The sequence below is a fragment of the Gracilinanus agilis genome, chromosome 2 (genome assembly GCF_016433145.1).
Source record: "Gracilinanus agilis isolate LMUSP501 chromosome 2, AgileGrace, whole genome shotgun sequence".
Taxonomy (NCBI): domain Eukaryota; kingdom Metazoa; phylum Chordata; class Mammalia; order Didelphimorphia; family Didelphidae; genus Gracilinanus; species Gracilinanus agilis.
This window is the reverse complement of record NC_058131.1, coordinates 28290816-28313546: the sequence shown is the minus strand read 5'-3', so window position 1 is coordinate 28313546 and position 22731 is coordinate 28290816. Positions and strand designations below refer to the sequence as shown.

Below are 22731 nucleotides of genomic sequence, written 5' to 3'. Positions count from 1 at the left end.
TGCTCATCAATTCATTTGATTTCTGAGCCTCACTTTCCAATTGCGAAATTCTGCCTTTTAAACTGTTATTTTCTTGCCAGATCCCTTCCACCTTTCTCATAATCTCAGATTTGAACTCTTCAAGAGCTTATGACCAGTTTTCATTTTTTTGGGAAGGTTTGGATATGGTTACTTGTTTGTTCTCCTCTGCTGTTTGCTTTGTTGTCTGGATTTTTTTTATGTAAAAGTTGTCAAGTGTTAAAGATTTCTTCTTGATCTTTCTCTTCTGGGGTTCTTGTTTTTGGCTTGCCATTTTTAGCCCAGCACCCTCTCAGTATTATTCTCACGCCCAGTGTCTGTCTGCGCTCTTTAGGCTCCTCAGGTCTCATGTCTAGTTGTTCTCAGGGTCAAGCCTCCTGGTGGTCCCCTTGCTTGTTCCTCTGCCCGAAGCTCCTTTAACAGTCTCAGGGTGCTGCTTCCACAGTCATACACTCCTCTACACTGGGTCCCCATCCAAGGTCCGTGCCTGCGCTCAGGATCTGTGTCTGTACCTGCGTCCGCGCTCAAGGTCAATGTTCAAAGCCTGCACGTTCTTTAGCCTCTTGGGGTCTTAAGTCTTGCTGCTCTCAGGAGCAGGCCCTGGTGATCCTAGATAGCTGCCAAGGACTGAATGGATGCCCCAAACTTGCTCTAACTCTTGTGCACTGGCTTTGGCTCTGTAAGGGGGGGAGAGGGCTGCTCAGCTCGAGTTTTAGTGAGAGCTATTTCTCCCCCTTATAGCATGGAAATGCCCGATCCCACGTACCTTCAATGCTGCGTACTGTTGTGGGGTCCCTTCGTTCGTCTGGATTTGTTTTTATGTCCTCTTGAGGAGTCCTATATATGTGGGTTAGGAGAGGTTAAGCAGCTGCTTTTTACTCTGCTGCCTTCTTAACCCAGAAACTTCCTCTTGATTTTTTCTTAATCCCTACCCCCCCTCAAAAAAAAAGGAAAAGGAAAAGTAGATTAGATTTTTAAGAGTGTAAAGACTTGAATAAACAGTAATTATATGTGATCTGATTTTTAGAAAAATGTATTACTGCTTATGGGTAACCCTTTAGTGCTGTGTCCTTAGGCCTGCTAGCAATTGGCCTGAGACAATAGAAATAGGCAGAAATAGCCATCTAGACATATTTTGGTTTTTAACTCCCTCTTAACTGCAGACGATTGTGCATTTGATAACTAAAGGCAGACTCTTTATTTGACCAGTGGTGCAGACTGATAGGTTTTGTTCAGTTTTATTAAAAAAAACTTATCTAAAACTCTAGATGTCTGGGAACTGAAGTGTATTTAGATCAGGTTGCATTGCTACCTCCTCATTCATTCTTTCTTTTCTCTTCCCAGATTCTTTAATGATGAATGGGTCCAATGTTGCCAATACAACATCCAACTCAAAATCTAAAGAGGACCAGGTAGTGAATGGGCGTGATGAAAAGGAAAACAACCCTTTTGCTGAGTACATGTGGATGGAGAATGAAGAAGACTTCAATAGACAGGTAAAGAAAGAGTTGAGTGCCATTCCTCTATTTAGTGTTCCGAGCCATTCATAGCCTGCCTCCTCAACCTCTCTTCAAGTCCCTTCAGGGAATTTGTTCCCCTTCTCCCAGCTCTGGGCATTTTCACTGACCATACTTCATGTCTCCCACCTCATTATACCTGTTGGCTTTTCTCCCAATTGTTTGAATGCAGGTGCCTCCCCTCTTTTGATTAATTCCAGTTTATCCTTGTAAAGGTGAAAAGGGGGTTTTATGGGTTCAATATATTAAAAGATGGTCACCATAGGATTGAACTATTATCAATCCTCAACTAAGAATAATCTCAAATCAAATTTGACTTTTATGGAAGTTTATTAACAATTGAGAAGAGAGAGAGGAAATAAGGAAAGTGAAGATATTGAAGCAGTCTCACCAAGGTCTCAGCATTCCAGCCAGAACTCCTTCACAGACCAGAAGAGCTTCTTTATCAGCCTCGCTCTTCCCCAGAAGCTTCCCCTTACCAGACTGCCTTCATAGCTTTTATAGTGGTTTCCTGTCCCTGCCCCTTTTCACAGGGGCCAATCACAGCTTCCAAATTGTCTAGCACTATCCAGGGGATGGTCTTTGTGGGAACTAGTTCACACCTTCTGGAGGTGTAATTGCTCATCAAAAAGGTTCATATTTTCTGAGGATGTGAACAAGTTTCTGACTGTTTGAGTTAGAAAAAAGAGTGGAGCTCTCCAAGTATCTTGTTGCCTTCTCACCTAGCACTAGGTAGGGTGTGAATTCACTAAGTGATTTTCAAGCTTCTCTCACCTAGTTCAAGCTTGTTTCGATTCAAAGTTATTGCCAACCAAAGTGCTGACTCCAACTAGGCAAAGAGAACAAAGATTCCCTTTTACATACTGCATAAATATTGTTTGTACAAAATGGTAGGTAGGCACTGCACTGTCTTCCTTAGTCTGTGGTACCCAGAACTGGACTCAGCAATCTCACTGAGGCTAACAAGGGCAGAGGACAATAGACTGGGCAATCTTCCTGGCAGCTCTGTCCTTTCTGCAGGCCAGGCTTATATTAGCTTTTTTGGCTACTCCATCACATGACTGACTTAATTGAGCTTGGAGTTAATTAAAATGCCAAAGAGTTTTCGGAGCAACTTCTGTCTATCCACATCTTTCTCATTTTATACTTGCAAAGTTGATTTTTTTGTACCCAGATGAAAGACTTTACCTTAATATATATTGAATTTCATCTTTTTTAGCCCAGTGCTTGAGATCCTTGATCCTGACTATCCCCTACTTTTAGCTTTCCCTCCCAGCTTTGAGTAGTCTGCACTTTGACAAGTATGCCAACTATTCTTTAATCCAATTCACTGAAACAGCACAGATTCCCTGTGGTGCTGTATTGATGACTACTCTTTGGAGTCTAGACCTCCAGCTAGGTCTGAATCCATTACATTGTCTAATCCACATCTCCCATCTGCGCCACAAAAAAATTTTAAGATGCTTTACCACAAGCTTTGCTAAAATGAAGGTAAACTAACAATCATTTCAAGAATTTTCCCAGGAACCAAAGTGAGACTTATTTACCTATAGTTTATAAACTGTTCTCTTTTCTTTTTTTGAAAGTAAAGTCATTTACTCTTCCTCAGCCTTGTGGGTGCTCCCTCATTTTTCCAAGATCTTTCCAGCATCACAGACAGAGGCTCAGTAAATGCATTTGCCAGTTCAAACTCAGAGGTTGTAAGATGCTTGACTGTATCAGATGACTTGATTCCATCAAGAATAGCCATGTGCTCTCTCTTCTTGTTCTCTTACTTAGCTTAGGCAGCAGCTCTCTATAAATCCTTTTCTCCCTTCTCTCTGATGTTAAAGGTTCATGAAAACAGTATCAAACTGAGAATTGTCGCTCCAACCTTTCCTCCATTATAGGTTCTCATTGTCCACTCTGCTCCAAGTGGATTTTCCCAATACAGTTTAAACAAACATACAAACAAGCAAATCTCATCCTTGCCTCTCACCCTGAGCCTTAGCATTCTCTACATTTTCTCTGCAGGGATATGATAGACTCCTACACTTGTTGTCTCTTAGATGACTTTGCTCCCATCTTCTGGTCTCTTAGATGACCTTGCTCCCATCTTCTGAACATCTGACTTGGTTGTTGTGGTATTCCCTGGGCTGCAGCCACATTGGTCTCTTCAGACAAATCCCATTTTTCCTCCTTAATGGAATTATTTCCCTTTATGTCTTCAGGATTTTCTTCTTGACCATCCTTAAGATCTTTATTCCATGGGATCCTGCTGTTGTTTCCTCTACACTCTTTGCTACTTTCTCCCAAATCTAGGATGCTTCTCAGATAACAACTAGAATTCTCTCCTCTCACAAACTCTAGAAGAAATTGGTCACTTCCCCTCAAGGTTCCCTTCATTACTAGCTCCTACCGTTAGCAGGAATCAGATCCAGAATAGAATTTCCTCTGTTTAGTTCCTCCACTTTTTAAGGGTTGAAACTGTACTAAGATTGCTCCAGGAAGTAATTCGCTATGGCATCTAGTGATATTTGAGATAGTTGAAATCTCTCTTTTTCAGTGCCCTTCCTCTTTTGAATTGCAAGTTCTGAGAATGGACTATTTTCAAACTCAATCTGAAATATTCCACTTTAAAACTTGCTCTCAGTGATGCTAAAAGCTCAATAGAAGTAACAGCTGCCATTTATAGAACTTGTTGGTTCTTGTGATTAATCATGTGATTAAAATGACCTGGGGCCTTTGCATGGCAAAGTCTCTGATCCTGAGATTACATGGAAACCTCACAAAGAGGAGGCAGCTGATGGTACAGTGGGTACTTCCTAGCTATGTGACCCTCGATACTATCTTTGTCTCAGTTTCCACCACTGTAAAATGGGAATAATTGCAGCCATCTTTCAGCAGTGTCTTAGCCTAGTGCCTGGCACATAGTAAATGCTATATAAAGGCTTGTTCCCTTTCTTTCCCTTACAACCCTAGAAGGTAAATGCTACAGGTTTTATGATCTCTGTTTTTAATAGATTAAATTCAGCCTGAGTGAAGCTAAGTGGTTTGCCCAGGGAGATCCAGCTAATAAATGTCATTGGCAGATTCTGAACCCTGATCCTTCCTGACTCCAAAATCCAGTGTCTGAGCCACTGTATGCTGTCATTTCCTTGTGAAAGCCATGGACTAAAGCCTAGTTAAGTCACCTGATGAGATATGAGGCTGTGGAAATGTTATCTGGAGATAGCAGTGGCCTGTGGGACTAGTGAAGGGCTTGGCTGGGGCCACTTCAAAGGATTAACCTTAATTCAAAGTATTTTTCACTCACTCAAATAATTATCAAGATAGATATGATTTTTGTAACTTTTGATGCCTAAAACACTCTTAAACCTTGAAAACCTTTGGGGAAGGGCGTCTTTCTGGGAAATAGAGGTCTGAAAGCTCAGGAAGGAGTAAAGGACTAAAGCACTGAAAGGAAGAAAATCTGGACCTTTTAGGGCAGTAGAAGAAGATCTGTCTGTTCCAGAGCATGTATCTTTGGAAAGTTCCCTCAAGTCTTTTGACTTTTCCATATCTATGATTCATGGCTCACACCAATTTGCTGCCTCTCCTCTTTGGCATCTTGGAAATGTGTCCCAGTCTTTTTTTATTGCACTGAGCACCTGGGACATGGTTTGTTTAGAGAGGAAGAAATGTATTTTGCTTCCATATCTGGTCTCAAACCAGTTTCTTCTTGGATAGACTATTCCAGTTTTTCATGTGCAGTGAATAAGAAAACATTTCAAAGAAATTAGTGACCCACCTATTTTTAGTCAGCGAGGCTAGCCTGGTATCTAAAAAGAACCAGAGACAGTTTGTTCTTGCTATATTCTTTCTGTAATGTTTTCTTTGGAATAGTGGGTGGCTTGTTGGTTTGGGAGGGTGAGATGGAGGGCACTTAGCACAAATGCAAGAGGATTTTCTTACCCTGCTGATACAGTGATACTTGCCTGGGATTATCTGTGCCTTAGCAGTGACAGCTGCAGACAGATTCAGCTGGCTCCCCATGCTCAAGAGCAGATGCCTTTCTGTGACAGAGACATGGATGCAGTGGGGGAGGGTGGTGGTGACTGTATGTGGGGCAGCTAAGATCCTCTGGCCTGGTGCATGGCAGTCACAAAACATAGAACATAGGTCTGTGTAGGGTCATTGCTGCTGGTCATTGGAGTTAGGCTGTGGTAGTGGGGATAATGAAGGACAGTGGACAGGGTGACCTGAAGACATTAAGGACTTGAGTTTGTCTTCTAGGCCTGGTACTACCAGCAGTATAACTTTGGTCAAATCCGCTAACTCTACATTTCTGTTTCTTCTGGAAGACTCTGAGAGTTAAACAAAATGATGTCTAAAGATCTCTTCCAGCTTCAATCCAGGGTCCTTTGACTCTGTACTCTGACATGGCACAGAGGATATGCAGAAATGCAGTTTAAATAAAAAGTTTACATTGATGTAACCCACAAAGTAGATCTGGAATCAAGAAAACCCACATTTAATTTCTGCCTTGAACACTTGTCTGCTGTGTGACTCTGGCCAGTCACTTAACCTCTGCCTCAGTTTCCTCATCTGTGACACACATACCCCTACCTCCCAGGGTTGTGGTTAGGATCAAATGAGCTCATATTTGTAATGTGTTTTGCAAACCTTAAATGCTATATAAATGCTAGCTAGACTCAGACTTTTCCAAAATAAGGGGTTATATACAAAAGATAAAACAATTTCATAGTCTAGGACCCTAAGAAACACAACCAGACAACTGTTCAATGAACTGAGAGAGAAATCCATCCCTAGCCTCCCCAATGTGTTCCTTCAGTACCTGCTTCCCCCACCACTCACTCCACTCAGACCTTCAGAAAACCAGATGATAGAAGCTTGTTTAGGCTGAGACAGTAGCTTGGCAGAGCTTTGTGTTGCATCAGAATTCAATCAGAGACTTGAAGAATAAACAGAAAATGTGTGGGGCTGTGTTGCACTCCACAAAGCCCATAAGAGAAAGCTCAGCATCCAGCAAGAGCTAATTCTTTCAACCCAGAAGTCATTTGGGACTGGGACTGAGGCTGCAAAAATGTCAATTGCCTAGTGTAGGATACAGCCCAGAGGTCCACCCCCTGGGAAACAGCCATCAAAGGAGTCAGAAAATGAACAATAAGAGGAATATAAGGAAAAAGTTGAAATGACTGAAGGTCTCAGGAAGAAGAAAGTTCAGTAAAAGACCTTGTTTGTAAACAGATAAACCAACAGAGAAGTTTAATAATAGAAGGGGAATATGGCTTTCAGATCAGCCAAAAGAGGCCAGACATCTACAAATAAAAATTCTGGCAATATTAGATAAAGGAAAATGAATCAGTACCTGATGGGGCTGAGGAGACTGTGGATTTCCAAGAGGTCATGGAATTAGTGTGGAATGTTCCTAAATTGTTTCAAAGAGAAATAATTGTGAGAGCAGATTTTATGGCTTGCAAAGCACAAATAATTGGCAGACTAGAGAAACTTGAATTCTGGGAGAAGGATCACCAAAGAAATAAAAGAGAGAATAACTGCTTGGGAATGCAAATACACAGAAGTGAAGGACAGGCTGGAATATGCAACATAACATTATACCAATCTCCATACAAGCAAACATTTGATCTTGATAGTGTGAGAAAAAATGAATAAATTCTCAAAGAATTTATTATGTAGTATTTAATTATAAATAAAGTGAGAAAGGGAAAATCAAAGCTTCTTTTAGCCAAGTAAGCAGAGCACAGAGAGCCAGAGACCCACACCTGCAGCAATTTACCAAAAGCACAAGCTCCCCAAAAAGAGCCCCACAGTGTGAGTCTCAGACAAATTTATCTCCCAAACTCCTGTATGTAAATGAGCACGTAACTTAAAAGGATGCTGGATAAATGTAGTTCAGGTGTTTTCTATTTTCACATTCCCTCCTGTGATACTTTGGGAGACCAGTCTCCCCAGTGGATCATTTCAAACATAATTAACTTAAAACTTTAAAGATTTTTAACTAAAAGTATATATACAATAATGTAGTTTCTAAAGAGAAATTACAATAATTTGGGGATAAAGGGAAATAAAAGAGAAAAAGAACAAAACCAATGTTAGGTGCATTGACAAAAAGCCAATTAGGGGGCAGTCCCCTTTGGCACAAGAGTGAACATTCCAGAATAAATGCATTCAACCCCCCCATAGTTCAAATTCACCATAACTCAAAGTCCACTCTGGATCTTTTGGTACAGTGTGTGGTCTCTGCAGGCATCTTCGTGGCGCCTTCTCCAAAAAGTTCACCTTCTGGATTCTGAGAGGTAGTCTCTTGTTCCGAATTAGGCTCAAAGTTCACAACAATAACATAGACTCCCCTGAGGAGGATACAGGGATGCATATAAGAATAACACAGGGATACATGGTTAAGTCATAAGGTATATGAATCAATTATCAAAAACATCAAAGAAATCAAAAGAAGTTAAAAAATAACCTCCAAATGAAATATAGAATATCAAAAACATGGAAAAATTCACAACAGGTTCTTGTAGCGATCCATGTCCCATCAGCCTGCAATGACAATCACTTACTAACTCAATTTAGCAATCTGGACTACAGCAAGTTGTCACATCATGAGAAAAAAGAGACTAGATCTCGAAACAAATGGAATAGTATTCCGTGGTTTGACCCTTTTCTCCGCTTTTCAGGATAATGGAGCCAGAACAATCGATGTTATGTATTTGATAGAGAGTGTGGTACAAGGAAGTTCTGCATTTAACACATGTTAAACGTCTGCAACCTCGAGTCTCACACATAATCAAGTCTTTGCGCTATTTGCTCAGAAACTCATCAATCCCTGTAGGATTGGTTTGGTCTCTTTTACCTTTTGTGCTTGTGTGACACTTTGCAGGTTAACTTTTGTGCTTCTTTGTGGTCCGTTTCTCCTTGAATTAGACATTCGTGGAGCATAAGTCTCATAATATTTAAATAACTAGTGGCAGGTTGCCATAGTCCTAAGTTTTTGGAGTATGCATTTATATGCTAGGTAAATAGACATCTTAGCTTATTCTATTGAAAAAAGTCAAACATTAAAAAAAAAATCTTTTCAATACTGGAGATATGTGCTTCAGATACAAAAAAAATGAGAGAAAAAAATCAAATACTGTATCACACATGCAGGAAGAAAAATAATAATAAAAAATATCAAAAATGTCTATATTTCACAATCACAGAGGTAAAATATAGAGGCTTGCCAAAAAAGAAGGCTGGAGGGCCGGAGGGCTAGAGATGAATGAAGCAGAAGCTTCAGTCAGAGTCTCTTTTGAGAGAGCAGATCCTTTAGAGAAGTCTAGGAAGATTTAGTCTTTACACTCACTACATGTAATTCCAAGGGAGAGGTTAACAGCAGTCTCACTTAGTCCAAGGTCTCAGCCAGCGGTCCAAGCTCCTTCATGTCCTACTCACCCACCACAAGAAGCAAGCAACTAAGAGCCGAAAAGGAGCAAGCCTTGAAAAGTTCTTTCAATTTATCCAGGCCATTTCTTTCGTCACTTCCTGTGCCTCCCTTCCAATTTACATCCAATCACAACAGATGCTTTTCTTAGGATTGCCTAAGGGCAGTCAATCAGTTCTGATTTGTCACCCATTCTTGCACATGAGAGTCACAGACCTCCCTACTTGAGAGTTAAGTGGAGTTGTTTACACTTTTGGTGATTAGATTTGAGAAGGGGAAGGTAGATATAATCTCATTATTACAAAGGTAAGGGATCATTGGTTAGGTTCTTGAGAGGTGCAAGTGCCATTGATTGAGTATCATGACCTTTTTCTTGTTTATCAATTATGTCAGTTAAATATTTTAATTCCTTATGAATCTTTCCTAGTAAATCATTAGTTTCTGATTGTTTTTCTTTATGGCCTTCAAAGACATATACAGCAATTCACCTCAACTCTTCAAGATCCATTTCAGGCCATTTTGGCAATGTGTTTTAAAGTAATCCTGTACTACTCTGCAACAGTTGTTGACAAAGTATCACTTTATATATCTAATATCTCTTTCTGTAGAAACATCAAGGTCTAGGTACCTAAATCTCCCAGCTCAGTGAGCCTTTCCATAAATTGGGAGGATGTCTCATCATTGGATTATTTGAGGCATTCGAATTTGGTCCATGCATCCGGCCTTTCGGAACATACATTGCTTTGAGAAAGGCATCCCTAGCACGATGTAATTATACGTATTCATTGGGATCATTATAGTCCCAATGAGGATCCACTGGTGGCCAGTGTGCTACATTGAGCCCGCAGGCTTTATTAACATGAGCGATAATCTTATTCCTCTCATGTTCTGTTAGAAAGGCATGGAGCAATTGTTCAACATCCTTATAAGAAGGATCAAAATGAAATGATATGTCAGCCATCTTTTTTTGTTACCAGGATAGGTTCATCTTCGTAGCTAGGAATATCATGCATTTAAATTCCTTTAGATCCTAAGGTATGAAAGGCCTATGTTGTCTTTTTTTTTTTTTTTTTTAAACCCTTGTACTTCAGTGTATTGTCTCATAGGTGGAAGATTGGTAAGGGTGGGCAATAGGGGTCAAGTGACTTGCCCAGGGTCGCACAGCTGGGAAGTGGCTGAGGCCGGCCTATGTTGTCTTAATGTTAACAAAACCCTAATTTGTACTACTGTCAGCACTTCCCTTAAGGGGAAAAGGCCTTCATAGGAATGGTCAGTGGTCGTAGTTTCATAGGAGCTATCTGTGTGATACCAAGGTAGTACAATTAGGAATCTGTATGGTAGGAGGTTGAGGGTTTTGGGAGGCTGGGGTTGGTCGTGGGCTGGGAGAATGGACAAGGCAAGACTGGGCGTGGGGAGAAGGAGCAGTGGAGGGAGGGTTAGCCAAGAGTTGCTCAATACAAGAGAGAGGTTTTTCAACTGAGACATAGGAGAGGGGTCTTTTGTCTCTGTTTCAAGAGAAATAGGACTTTTCTCTTTTGGTAATTCAGGAACAGGTTTGGAAAAATCAGATATATTTTGGATGGAATCGTCCTTTGCCATTGGACCATTTAAGGAGTGCTTAAAATTGTCCAATTGAATTTGAATGTTGGCTTACATTTTAGCTTGCATTTTTTGTATGATAACCTTTTGTGCCTTAACATTTAGGAATTAGTAAAGAAAATTTCCTAACAACAAAAGGAGAACATGCCATTCCGAAAACTTAAAGTTTCCCAATTGTGGACAAGCCCGAAGACTTTCTTGTAGAGTAGCATTCATGCAGCTTGGTGTTGTAATTAGAAGGTTAAAGGAAAGGGGGAAAGAAAATAAATTTCGATGAATTTTTATCTACTAATTATATTTTTTATATTTTTAATTAAAAATTTATTAGTATTGGGGGGCAGCTGGGTAGCTTAGTGGAGTGAGAGTCAGGCCTAGAGACAGGAGGTCCTAGGTTCAAACCCGGCCTCAGCCACTTCCCAGCTGTGTGACCCTGGGCAAGTCACTTGACCCCCATTGCCCACTCTTACCAATCTTCCACCTATGAGACAATACACCGAAGTACAAGGGTTAAAAAAAAAATTATTAGTATTGGGGTGGGGGAAAGGCAAGGAGTAGGGGTATTTTATCTTATTTTATTTTATATGACGTTATTTAATTTTTTATTGGATTTTATTTATAAAAGATGAAAATACTCAGTACTGGCCTCTAGTGGTGAAAAAAGCAACAGGGAGGGCCAGAATCCAGGTGGGAGTAAGAATTAAGGTAATCACTTTTGTCAGGAACCAAAATGGAATCTGGCTACAAGGGCAAGTGTGAGGGGGTTTAAGCCAAGGATTATGGACTGGTTTTAGGGTTGAGGACTCCTTTTAGCTAGAGTTGGAAGAGGTTTTAGCTAAGAGGGAGTATAGGAAGCAAGCTGGTTTCTTTTGGAAAAGAACTTAGGTGAAGGGACCAGTACCCCCTACAGGGTTTAGGAGCTAACCAGCTGCCCGGTAAGGGGAAAGGGATCCCCCTATGCTGGGCTGGGTTGGGGACAGTGAGTTTAAAGCTTACCAGTAGCAGCAACAGCAAGCAGCAGTAACAGCAGAAGGAGTTAGCAGGAACAGCCTCTGAGAGGGAGAGACCCGGTTACCCAAATCAAAGAATTTATTATATAGTATTTAATAATAAATAAAGTGAGAAAGAGAAAAATCAAAGGTTCTTTTAACCAAATGAGCAGAGCACAGAGACCCAGAGGCCCACACCTATAGCACTTTATCAAAAGCACAAGCTCCTCAAAAAGAGCCCCAGAGTGTGGGTCTCAGCCAAATTTATCTCCCAAGCCCCCATATGTAAGTAAGCATGTAACTTATAAGGATGCTGGATAAATGTAGTTTAGGTGTTTTCTATTTTCACATTAGGATGTGTAGAAATGAGTCAAAAAGCTTGAACATCATGGTATAAGAAATAATTCAAGAAAACAATGCAGAAGGTCATGTGTTGTAGACTCTTAAAACACAAGGAGCTGGCATTTACTAAGGATTGACCAAAAAGATTGATCATTTCTGACCTTAATGAACTGACATTCTAATGGGTTGAGCTATTCTAGAGTTTTCAGGGGAAGCAGGCATGTCTGTAGTGAATTGTAGGACTTGAATGACCTTTCAGAAGGAAGCTTTTTTGACCTGAAGGTAAAGCTCAGTGGAATGCATCCCTGCCTTATGGAGCCTACCTACATGATTATGGAGAAATACACCTGAACCATCATGAACTAAATCTCACAACTCTACGTATAGCTGAATTAGTGTGTTTTTTGTGGGACTGAATTACAATATGAACAGATCAATTTTAATTTTCTGAATATTTAGTTTCTTCTACATCCTAGGAAGTTATGAAGTACCTTCGAGATACGGAGCAACAAGTAGACTCATAGGAAACAAAAGATCTGTATAGCCTACAGATTTTATATTAATCAGTTTTTATGTATGATCTTTGAAGTACAGTTGTTATAGATATTGCCAAATTAAAAGAGCTCATTTCTTTTGAGAGAAATAGTGTGTTAAGGAAATAGAAATAAAGATTTGTTTTAAGAATTCATGATCTTACTATTTTGAAGAATGAAAAAAATATACTCCTTTTAGTAAAAGCCAGTGGTTGATCATGCATGTTCTTAATAGAAGAATTTTGAGAGCAGAGAGTTGTCAGACTTGTTCACTTATGTTTAAGTTGTTTCCCAGGTCAGGTGGCTTTGGGTAGACCACTTGGATTCTCCTTGTTCCTTACCTTTATAAAGCATAGAGTTCATTCCTGGAGGGCCACTTTGGACCAAGCTGGGGAAGAAGTCAGAGCTATAATGCTTAAAAGATATCAGTTACTTGTGCCAGGTTGTTTTTAATGCTACATAATGTAGAGACAACAGTGCCATGTTAGGAGAGAAGTTTCCATTTCCCATTTTCAGAGTTTACAATTCGTTGAAATCTTTGAAGCCCTACTTGAACATAGGATTGGTTTGGATCAGAAAACTTAACATTTCTTTCTTCTCCAGCCCCTAAAAGGTCATCCCTGACACCTTATCTTTCTGTATACCCAACTGGCAGCATTGTTTTTTTTTAATTGTTGCCCTTTTCATATTTTTTTCTCTGCCCACCACCCAATAAGCTTCCCCATATAGCAAAGATTGAAAAAAGAAAAAGCCAAACATGGCTCAATCAACAACCATTTACTATGCTTCCCATGTGTTAGGAACTGTACTAATTGCTAGGGGTACAAAGAAAGGCAAAAGCAGTCCCTGTCCTCAAGGAATGCCTTCTAAATAAAGGAAGAGATAGCATAGGTGATTGAGTTCATTAAAGATACACACCATAGAAAAAAGACAACCTCCAAGTGGGAAGCTTTAGCCAAGGGTCAAGAATGGCCTCATGCAGAAAGTCACACCTGTGTTGGATCTTAATGAAGTGAGAAGCCTTCAGAGGCAGAGGTGAGGAGGGAGAGTATTTCCTACATAACGGGGATAGCTGTTGGCAAGGCCCAGGAGCTTTCTTTCTCTTCTTTTTCCTCCCCTTCCTTAGGTTTGAGGAACAGAGAGTAGATCCGTACAGCCCTCCTCTCTAGAATCAGGAGGCTGGAGTGAAGTGTATGAGAAGGTTGGAAAGGTAGGAGAGGGCCAGGTTATGAAGACAAGAGACACTCCAGAGAGAAAGGTACATCTTTTCTCATCTCTTCTCTGGGTCCATTCTTGGTCATCATAAGTGCCTCATGTTTAATTTAATTTAGTATTCCTCTTTACAGTGTTGTGTTTACATTACCCTGGTTCTGCTTCCCTCACTCTGCCTCAGTTCTCAAAGGCTTTTCCATAGCATTCATTCTTCAGTCCCTTTGCCTCTGAAGGTGTCCTATTCATCCCTTTTGTAACTTTTTTTTTCCCATCCTTTCCTGCTAGGTAGAGGAAGAACTTCAGGAGCAGGAATTCCTGGACCGCTGCTTCCAGGAGATGCTGGATGAAGAAGACCAGGACTGGTTCATTCCCTCACGTGACTTGCCTCAAGGCATTGGACAGCTGCAGCAGCAGCTCAATGGACTTTCTGTCAGTGACAGTCACAGTTCAGAAGATATTTTGGTAAGGGTCCCTTTGTGGGATCATCGGTTTATGAGAGCACTGCCAGGTTTTTTCTAGGCCCTCTTTCCATCTTACTGATTTTGAGAAAAGAGATTATTGGATGTGAAATTGTGGTGAGAGGTCAAAAGTCAAGTCCAGGAAGAGCATTCTATAGATTCTGTTAGATAGGCCTCTGCTGGCCTCCCTCCCCCTGTCCCTATGATATCTCTCTCCTTCATATTTTTCTGAGTAAGGTCATTGTGGGAATTGGTCAGGTGACTTGGAGAGGGATTTTTTAAAGGCTGTTGTTCAACCTATAACTTTAGAGACCGAACATATTAAGCATTCTAGCTCAGGTATTTATTTGATTTAAGTTTCTGGGCATTGTATTTCTCATGGTGCAATATATCTTCAACAGCACTTTGGCCCAGCAACTTGTCAACAGTTTGAGTATTTATTCTCTTGCTAGCAGACAGCCTACAGTTGTCTATATTGAAATCAAAAGCTAAGGGGGAAATTGAGCCCTAAGTAATCAAGTTTATTTGATGTCTGAATCAAAAAAGCCTCTTTTATCTCATGTGGCTTTGGCTTATTAGGTGAGAAGTTGGCTTTTGATATCAGACTTAGGACTCTTCCTATAAGAATTTAGGAGGCATCACAGAGGAGAATATTGTAAAGGGGAGAGGCTAGCCTCACAGTTGGCAGTCCTGAGGTCTTAATATAGCCAGACACAGTGAGGTGACACTGTACTTTAGTTGCTGAGAGTATGAGAAAATAAGGGGTTTTCCGGAAGCCTAGGAGGCTTCCACAAGTTCCAGAGGAAAGAGGAGACGTCGGTGCTCAGCGTGGGTTAAAATCTTTACCTTCTGGTATTTATGATCTTCTTTTGGGTCCTTGTTTCAGAGCAAAAGTAACCTGAACCCTGATGCCAAGGAGTTTATTCCAGGAGTGAAGTACTGAATCTTCTCGAAACCTTTAAGGAGGACTTGTGGGCCCTCTCTCCAGGGACAAAACTGCATAAAGAGTTGGGGGCTGGAGGGGGTGGGGGGGTGCTCAAGGGAGGGTCAAACTCGACACTGTGAATCGAGTCACTAACGTGGGCGATCTGATTCTACAAGCTTCTGCGTATCTCTTTTGTTCTGCTAGCCTGCCTGCGTTTGGGCACTTTGGATATTCTCTTTTAACATAATGGCTTTTTTCTTCCCTTTTTGTTTGTTTTTATGTAAGAAGATTGCATCTCTCTCTCTTTCCTTTCCCACTAGACCGTTTGTGTATTTTAAGCATCTCTTTTCCTTAAGCAATCTCTATTCTGCTATGCATTTATAAGATTCCAGGAAAACCTGCAGAACTCCTTACTATATCCATTAAACTGGTTGAATAGGAGGAGGGAAAAGAGAAGAGGCCAGGTGTGGGCCAGTGGGCTTAGGTGGACTTAGGTGGGCTTAATGTCCACACCTCCTAGGTGGCCTATGGGAACTCCCTGGCCAACCCCTTTTCTCTCTACAGAGCTTCATCCGAAGCCTTTGTGAGAGTATGGACTGTACCATTGGCTCACAGTAATCATTCAGGAGGAAGCAGTCCATAATGAATTCTCCTTTCAAAATCCATAATCACGCTGGTCTCCAGGCCTCTTGGTCCTACGATGGAGTTCGTCTCATTGTTTGGAGAGTAAAAATAGCTGTACTGTTGGTTTGCCACCTTCACCTTCTCAAGTGTCCCCTGTCCTCCTTCCCTGTCCACCTCCTCTCAGATCCCTTGGTTTTTAAGATCAGAAATCTTACCAAGGCACTGAGGAGGTAGGCTGTCAACATACGGTATGTGCGACCAACAGCTCCGGCCTGGGAATTACTGTGTGGATTATTCTAACTCTCAAGGTGAACTGCACAACTGTGATTTTTAACCTACTTACCTCTGTTAGCATCTGGTACTTTCTTCTGCTCTGCCAGCTTTCCTGTCTATAGAGGCTTTACACAACAAGTGGGTGGTGGCCAAAGATTCATTCCCAAGACTGGAGAGAAGGAAACCTAGTTCCTATTGTTGACATTTTTCCTTCCTTGTGCAGTTTTGCATGGGGCCTTAAAAGGACCCTATGTGTGGGGGGGAGGGGGACACTCACCTCCCTGTCCATTTCTATATGTCCTTCGATACCTGCCAAGGCAGGGAGTTGACGCCTCCTTCATATATGGTATCAGTACACTGCGAGTCTACTACACGTGGTCCCATTATATGTCATCCTTTGGTTGTTCCTCCTTCTTACTAGAGGAGCTGTTTGTCCCTACTACTACTCAAGAGAAATGTAACTAAGCACTAGCCATGGTAGTCAGAGAACAGAATTGGCTCCCAAAGTATGTTCATAGCAAAACCTTCCTTCCCTTTGAGGCCCTGGACTTGCTGTGGCCTAAGGAGCAGGCTTCTGCAATAGCCATGGGGACAACTAATAAGAACAGAAATGACCACTTTAACGTGTAAATAAAAGCATAGATGGGAGCAGCTTTAGCTGCTTGGATGCCCAAGCTGCTGATGAGAGGAGCCATTTTTCTAGTAGTATTTCAATAGGAAGCCCTTGATTTGTTGATGAGCCAGATTGGAATCATCTCTTAAACTCTGAACCTATTTCTCTTCTCTCCATAATTTACCCTGGTGTTTCTTGCCCTGTTTATTTGGGGGACTCTGCCTTCCACTCTTGCATGGGTGAATGGTACCAGTTCTTGAAGAGCAGGTTGCCCATTTGGAAATGCCAGCAGGATCTCTCTTCATCCCTCCCTTCACTAAAGGAGATACCTACTTTCAGCTCTGAGCATTGGATACTCCTGTTAATGTACTCGGATCCAGAAAGAGTCAGGGAGGTTATGAAATAAGATCTCTCTCTCTTTCCCAGGCTACTTTTCTTCTTTAGCCTTTAGAAGTAGTTCTGAATTAATCTTCTTGTCCCTAAAGTGGTAGGGAAGGAGATGATGATTTTAAGTAACCATAGGCCATTTTTAAAGAACATTGTAACCATCCCCATCAAAGTGAGCACAAATTGACTATCTGGGTGGAAGGGCTTCATGTGTGGGACATGGAGACCTGGCCCTTTCCTCCCTCCTGCTTCCAGGATAATTAATAACAAGGGCCCTGGCTTTCTGCTAACACAACTTCATCTCTTTGGCCAGCACCAGATTAACTTGAGAGGAGGAGCTGTTGGTGCCCAAGGGCTCAGATCTTCTTACTTGCTTGGACCCAGAACTCTTAGTCCCCTTCAGGTCCAGAAAGCAGCTTTGCATTGGTGACCAGGTCGTCCAGCCATCTCCATTCCATTGTTTCTTCCCCAACGCTTTCCCTAGTGGCCTTCTCTTTACCTGGCCTTCATTTCTGTCCCACCCAGACCAGACAGGATATAGGAGGTAGGGCACTTCCTCAGATCTGTTTTAGGAAGAAGGTATCCAAGGAAACCTATGTGTGTGGCAAGAGGAGGGGCCCCCTCCTTATGCTCAGCCTGGACTTTAGAGGGGCGTCTTTGGGTGCTTGACTTTATACAGCTATACTTCAGTATCTTTTATTCAGAAATGGAATCTGTGAAGCCACAGGATCATAGCTTTAGAGCTGAAAGGGATCTTTGAGTCCCATTTACAGATGAGAAAAATGAGACAAACAGGGACTGTGTCTTGCCCAGGGTCACACAGCTAATAAGTGTCTGAAGCTGGATTTGAACTCAGGTCTTCCTGGCTCCAGGCCCAGCTGCCTCTCTAATGCTGGTTCTTTCCTGGTATGCACTTAACCCTAGGCCCTGAGCAGGCCTGAAAATACTAGGTTAGGGGGGATTATATTTTAGCATCTGTTTAGTGAATAGGATGAAACTCGAGTTTTTTTTGTTATTTTCCTCCTTAAAGGGCTGTTTGAAATGGTGGCAGTAGCCCTTGCCTTTTCCAGTTTCCCCAAAGCACAGACTGCAGGCTTTGCTCTGGCCTCATATTCCCCTGCCAGTGGGGAGACTGAGACTCAGGAATGTGGGGGAAGCAGGCAAAGGAGAACCAGAAACATTGCCTCCTAAGCCTCCAAGAGTGTTTGGGGAACCTGAAATATCAGCGATCTCCTTAAGTTTGCAGTGATACCTGTATCTAACGTTTCCAAGAAATGTCCAGCATCAAAGAGCTAAGACTAAGGAACTCAAGGTTAGTGCAGATGCTGGGCAAAACTGCTGTGGTTTGAATGGGATTATTGGTTGTGTGAAAAGAAAGAGCTGTGGGGAGCGAGATGGAATGGCCTCTCTTCGTCCAGAGTGGCACTGATGTCCTTACCCACAGGGACATTAGAGGAGAATAGAACACAGAGGCGGGCCCCTGGCTGATGGTGGAGCCCTGTGCACAGAGAGTGTGTGAATTGTTGGGAAGGTCTGTGAGTGGGTTAAGGATTGGAGTTATCACCCAGCCTGGGTGGGTGGGCCAGGTCTTGGGGTATCAGAGGTGTTGGGCCAGCCCCTTGCCTCCCGGGGCATCATAGGAGTCATTTCAAGAGCCATGCAGAACGGGGAGTAGAAAACAGTTCCTAGCCACAGGCTTGCTCTCCAGTTTGCACTGGCCAATCTACTCCCCCTTCCTGGGGAAACCCCACCCAAATAGTGAGTTTCCATGATTGGGTCTCCCCAGTGGCATGTGGAAGCTTGTCCACCCTGCCCTCTACCGGCACAGACTAGAGTTGCAGTTCCAGACAACAGTGGGAACAAGTTTTGGGAGGAAAAGATATTTTTAAAAAATCTTCCGTCTCTCCTTGCCAAGGGAGTTGGACCTGGAAGAAGGAAACAATGTCTTTCATTTCCCAATAGCTCTTTGACTTTCTCTTCTCCCCCTGCCAGCCTTGCAGAGGAGGCTGAGCACAGCGGCCCTTTTGGTTTCCCAGCTCAGATGTTCATCCCGGAGGCAGAGAAGAGAGAAGCCTTGAGGTTCTCCTGTTACTAAGACACTGATTTGTCTGATTAGCTGTTCCAGTGCTGATCCCCCTTCATCCCCACCCCAACTTGGAAAACAGAAGCACATTCTAAAGGCAAAAACTTTCCTTGGTCATTTAAAGTTATAGAAATAGGGAGTTTATGTATAATACTTGCTCTGCAAACCAATAGTAAACGATAACTGTGCCCTGTCTAAGAATTCAGAAACCTTCATGTTGGCTGCTTGCAAGGGGACAATTGCAAACACAAAGCACACCTTGGCTTTCAGCCTCCTGTGGAGCAAAAGAAACCATTGTTAAGCAGCTGCCTCAAGAGCCATAGGAACCGTCAGGAAGTGACCCAACCTTGGCTCACTCCAAAGGAACAACTCTTCAGAGCCAGCCTCATTTCCCATGCTCTTCTCCAAGAGCTGGAACTTCTGCATTTGTTTTTAGAATGAGAACTTTTGCTTCTCATTGGAAAACTCAGATCTCATCTCCTCCCTGTGCAAACAGCTCAGGAGACTCTCCCAAGGCATCTATTAATGGAATCAATTATGGATTAACAAGTGGACAGAACTTGAAAACATCAATTTCTTAAAAATCCATGTTGAGCAATCTCCAGACAAGCTTTCTAATGAATGTGGTCACCTCTCTCCATGGATCATGCTACCTTTGTTGGTTGGGGGAGGGAAAAAAAAGAGGGAGCTTTAAAGGGCGGGGAGGGGTGGGTCTGACAAAAGGGGTGCCCAAGCAGGAAGGCTGTCTAGACTGCCTTTTGGAACCATGAGACTGATGGAATTATCCTCTTGTTAACTAGTGTCCTGGCAGCTTCCTGGGGTTGGGTCAAAGTGGGGAGGGAGGGGGACCTTTGTATTCATCCCTTGCAGAAATATCAAAAGCACTTTTTGTGAAGCACATGCTACACTGTAGCTGGGAGAACTTCTGTCTACACTATTTTGTTGGGAGAGGGAGAACAGGAGTTTAAAATTGAAATTTTGTTTTTCATAAAAATGTCAAAAAGGAGAAAAAGTTACTTTTTTCTGAACTTTGCTATTCAAACCAAATGGCAGCTCTTAAAAATTTCAATAAAATTTAAAGGCAGTGATTGGCTGTGGTCATTGATCTTTCTGTGTGGGTCCTACATCAGCCTCAACTGCTTTGGCGTCTGCAATGCACACTGAGGATTCCTCACTTCTCCCTACTGCTTCCAATCCCAAGAGGTCCCCTGCTTCCCTGTGGGATTCTGTTCTCATTTTTCAGAAAGACATATTAAAACCCTGCTGTGGGTAGTCCTGCATTAGGCCACAGGGGAAAGACCAAGGTCAGACAAGTTAGGGCTCCTGCCCCCCAAGGAGATAACTGCCTAATGAGAAGGATGCCAACTTTTATTGATCCATTGTCCCCTTTGCATACTCTTTTGTCCAGGCCTACTAAATCTCTTGGGTGTTTCCCATATAAAATGCTACAACTCAATTCCTGGGTCTATGCACATTGTACCCTGTCTCCCAGCTCTGAATACCCTCCCTCCTTAGAATCCCTCATCTGCTCCTAAACTCTCCATCATCTTGGGCACCATCTTCTACTTGAAGCTTTCCTGGTCCATCCCTTCCATCCCCAAACCTTATATTTTGTACACTTAGATAGGCAGATCTCCATGGATGGGAATTCTGCCCCTCCCTGGGAAGAAGCTATTTCATTTCTGTCCATCACCAGAACCTGACACAGAGTACCAGTGATGCTTGTGATTGATTAACTCCTCGATAAATGGGGAGGCAGGCAAACAAGTGAGCCTGGCTTATTCTTAAGTGAGGAGTGGGGAAGTGGCTGCCCAGTTGGGCAAAAACCTAGCCACTGGTCTTTGTTCCTGCCCCCTGGGAGACAGCCAGAGGCATGAGAAGAATGCAGTAGAGTAACTCACCAGTCCTAAAAGTGGGTCGTTTGACACTGAAGAGCTCTAGGCTTGAAGTCAGGAGAGTCGAGTTGAAATTGCAGTTGCTGACATTTGTCTGCTCTGTGACCAAAGGGAAGCTCACCTCATTAACCCTGTCTTGGTTTCCCTATCTAAAATGGGGAAGTTAAGAATAGCTGCCATTTTTTAAAAAACAGTAATTTATTTTTTCCTAATTACATGAAAAAATAATTTTTGGCATTTGTTTTACATTTTGAGCTCTAAATTCTCTTCCTTCCCTGAGATGGTAAGCAGTTTTATAACATATATACATGTGCTATCATACAAAAGACCTTTTAAAATAAATGAAATGAAAAATGGTCTGCTTCAATTTTCATTCAGACTACATCAGTTCTTTCTCTGGAGGTGGAGAGTGTTTTTCATGAGTCCTTTGAATGGTCTTAGATAACTATTGCCTATAATAGTTGTTCATCATACATTATTGCTGTTACAGTGTTCAGTGTTCTGCTCATTCCACTTTGTATCACTTTAGAGAAATCCAGGCTTTTTTGAATCATCCTGTTCATCACTTCTCCTGGCATAATAGTATTCTATTCCAGGCATATACAACTTGGTCAGCCATTCTCCAATTGATCAGTTCCCCATAATTTCTAATTCTTTGCCACCACAAAAAGAGCCACATAAATATTTTTGTACAAGTAGGTCCTTTTTTAATGATATGGGGTGGGGAAACACCTAATAGTATTGCTGGGTCAAAGTGTATACACAATTTTATAGCCCTTTGGACATAGTTCCAAATTGTTTTCCAGAATGGTTGGATCAGTTCCCAACTCCACCAACAGCATATTGGTGTCCCAATCCCTGCCCCCACCTTGATAATTTTTCTTTTTTCTGTCATATTAGCCAATCTGATAGGTGTGAGATGGTATGTAATTTACATTTCTCTAATCAACAGTGATGAGGAACATTATTTCATATGATTGACTATAAATAGCTTTGATTTTTTTTTCATCTGAAAACTGCCTGTTTATATCCTTTGACCATTCGTCCGTTTGGGGCTATGGCTGCCATATACATAATGGCTGTAAGGATTGCAAAATGCTTTAGGAATAGTATCATTTGATCCTTCAACTCCTTTCCCCATGAGGTCAGGATCTTATGCTTCATTTTTTTTACAGATGGGGAAACTGACTTACCCAACAGTGAGTTGCTGTGGTCAGCTGGTTGGAGGAAACAAGAGATAAGATTCAAACTTAGGTGTCTCCCAACTCCAAATCCCCAGTTCCAGATATTCAGTACTATTCCTGGATCTGAAACTTCTTAGCACTTTGACCCAGAGCAGACCCCTATGTTAGCTAATTCTCTGAATCTTAGTTACTTGATCTGTCAAATGAGAATAATCCCATTTGCCCCTGAGGAAGAAAGGGCTTTGGCAAGTCTTTTGAAGGATTCCCTTCATCCAGAAATCCTGTATTCTTGGCCCCCTGGACCTGTTAACCAGATGGGATTGCTTCACTCCCCTGACTAGAAACACTAGTGGCTCCCTCTTGCCTCTAGAATCAAATCCAAACTTAACTCCTGTTTTAAGGCCTTCATAACTGAGCCTCAACCTCCCCTTCTAGCTGTGTGCTTTACAAGCTTTCACAGGAGTTTCTGGAGGGCAGAGAATGCTTCACTTTTGTCTGGTCCCCTGCCCTTTCCTGGCACAGAAATGCTTCATGAACACTCGGATGCACTCGTAGACCAGCCAGACACACGCCAGGCTCTCCTTCCAGCCAGAATGTTCTCCCTCCTCACTTCAGTCCTTCAGACTCAGAACATATGAATGTGCATGTGACGT

General features: G+C 42.1%; 1 protein-coding gene across 1 annotated transcript in view; it reads left to right on the top strand.

Moving 5' to 3' along the window:
• Window positions 1-15066, top strand: part of PAIP2B (poly(A) binding protein interacting protein 2B) — a 69031-nt gene extending 53965 nt beyond the window's left edge. The window contains exons 2-4 of the mRNA XM_044663031.1: window positions 1363-1514; window positions 13922-14098; window positions 14981-15066. Of these exons, the coding sequence (XP_044518966.1) occupies window positions 1371-1514; window positions 13922-14098; window positions 14981-15037 (378 nt within the window). The 5' untranslated portion in view covers window positions 1363-1370 and the 3' untranslated portion in view covers window positions 15038-15066. The remainder of the gene's footprint in view (window positions 1-1362; window positions 1515-13921; window positions 14099-14980) is intronic.
• The last annotated feature ends 7665 nt before the right edge of the window (window positions 15067-22731 follow it).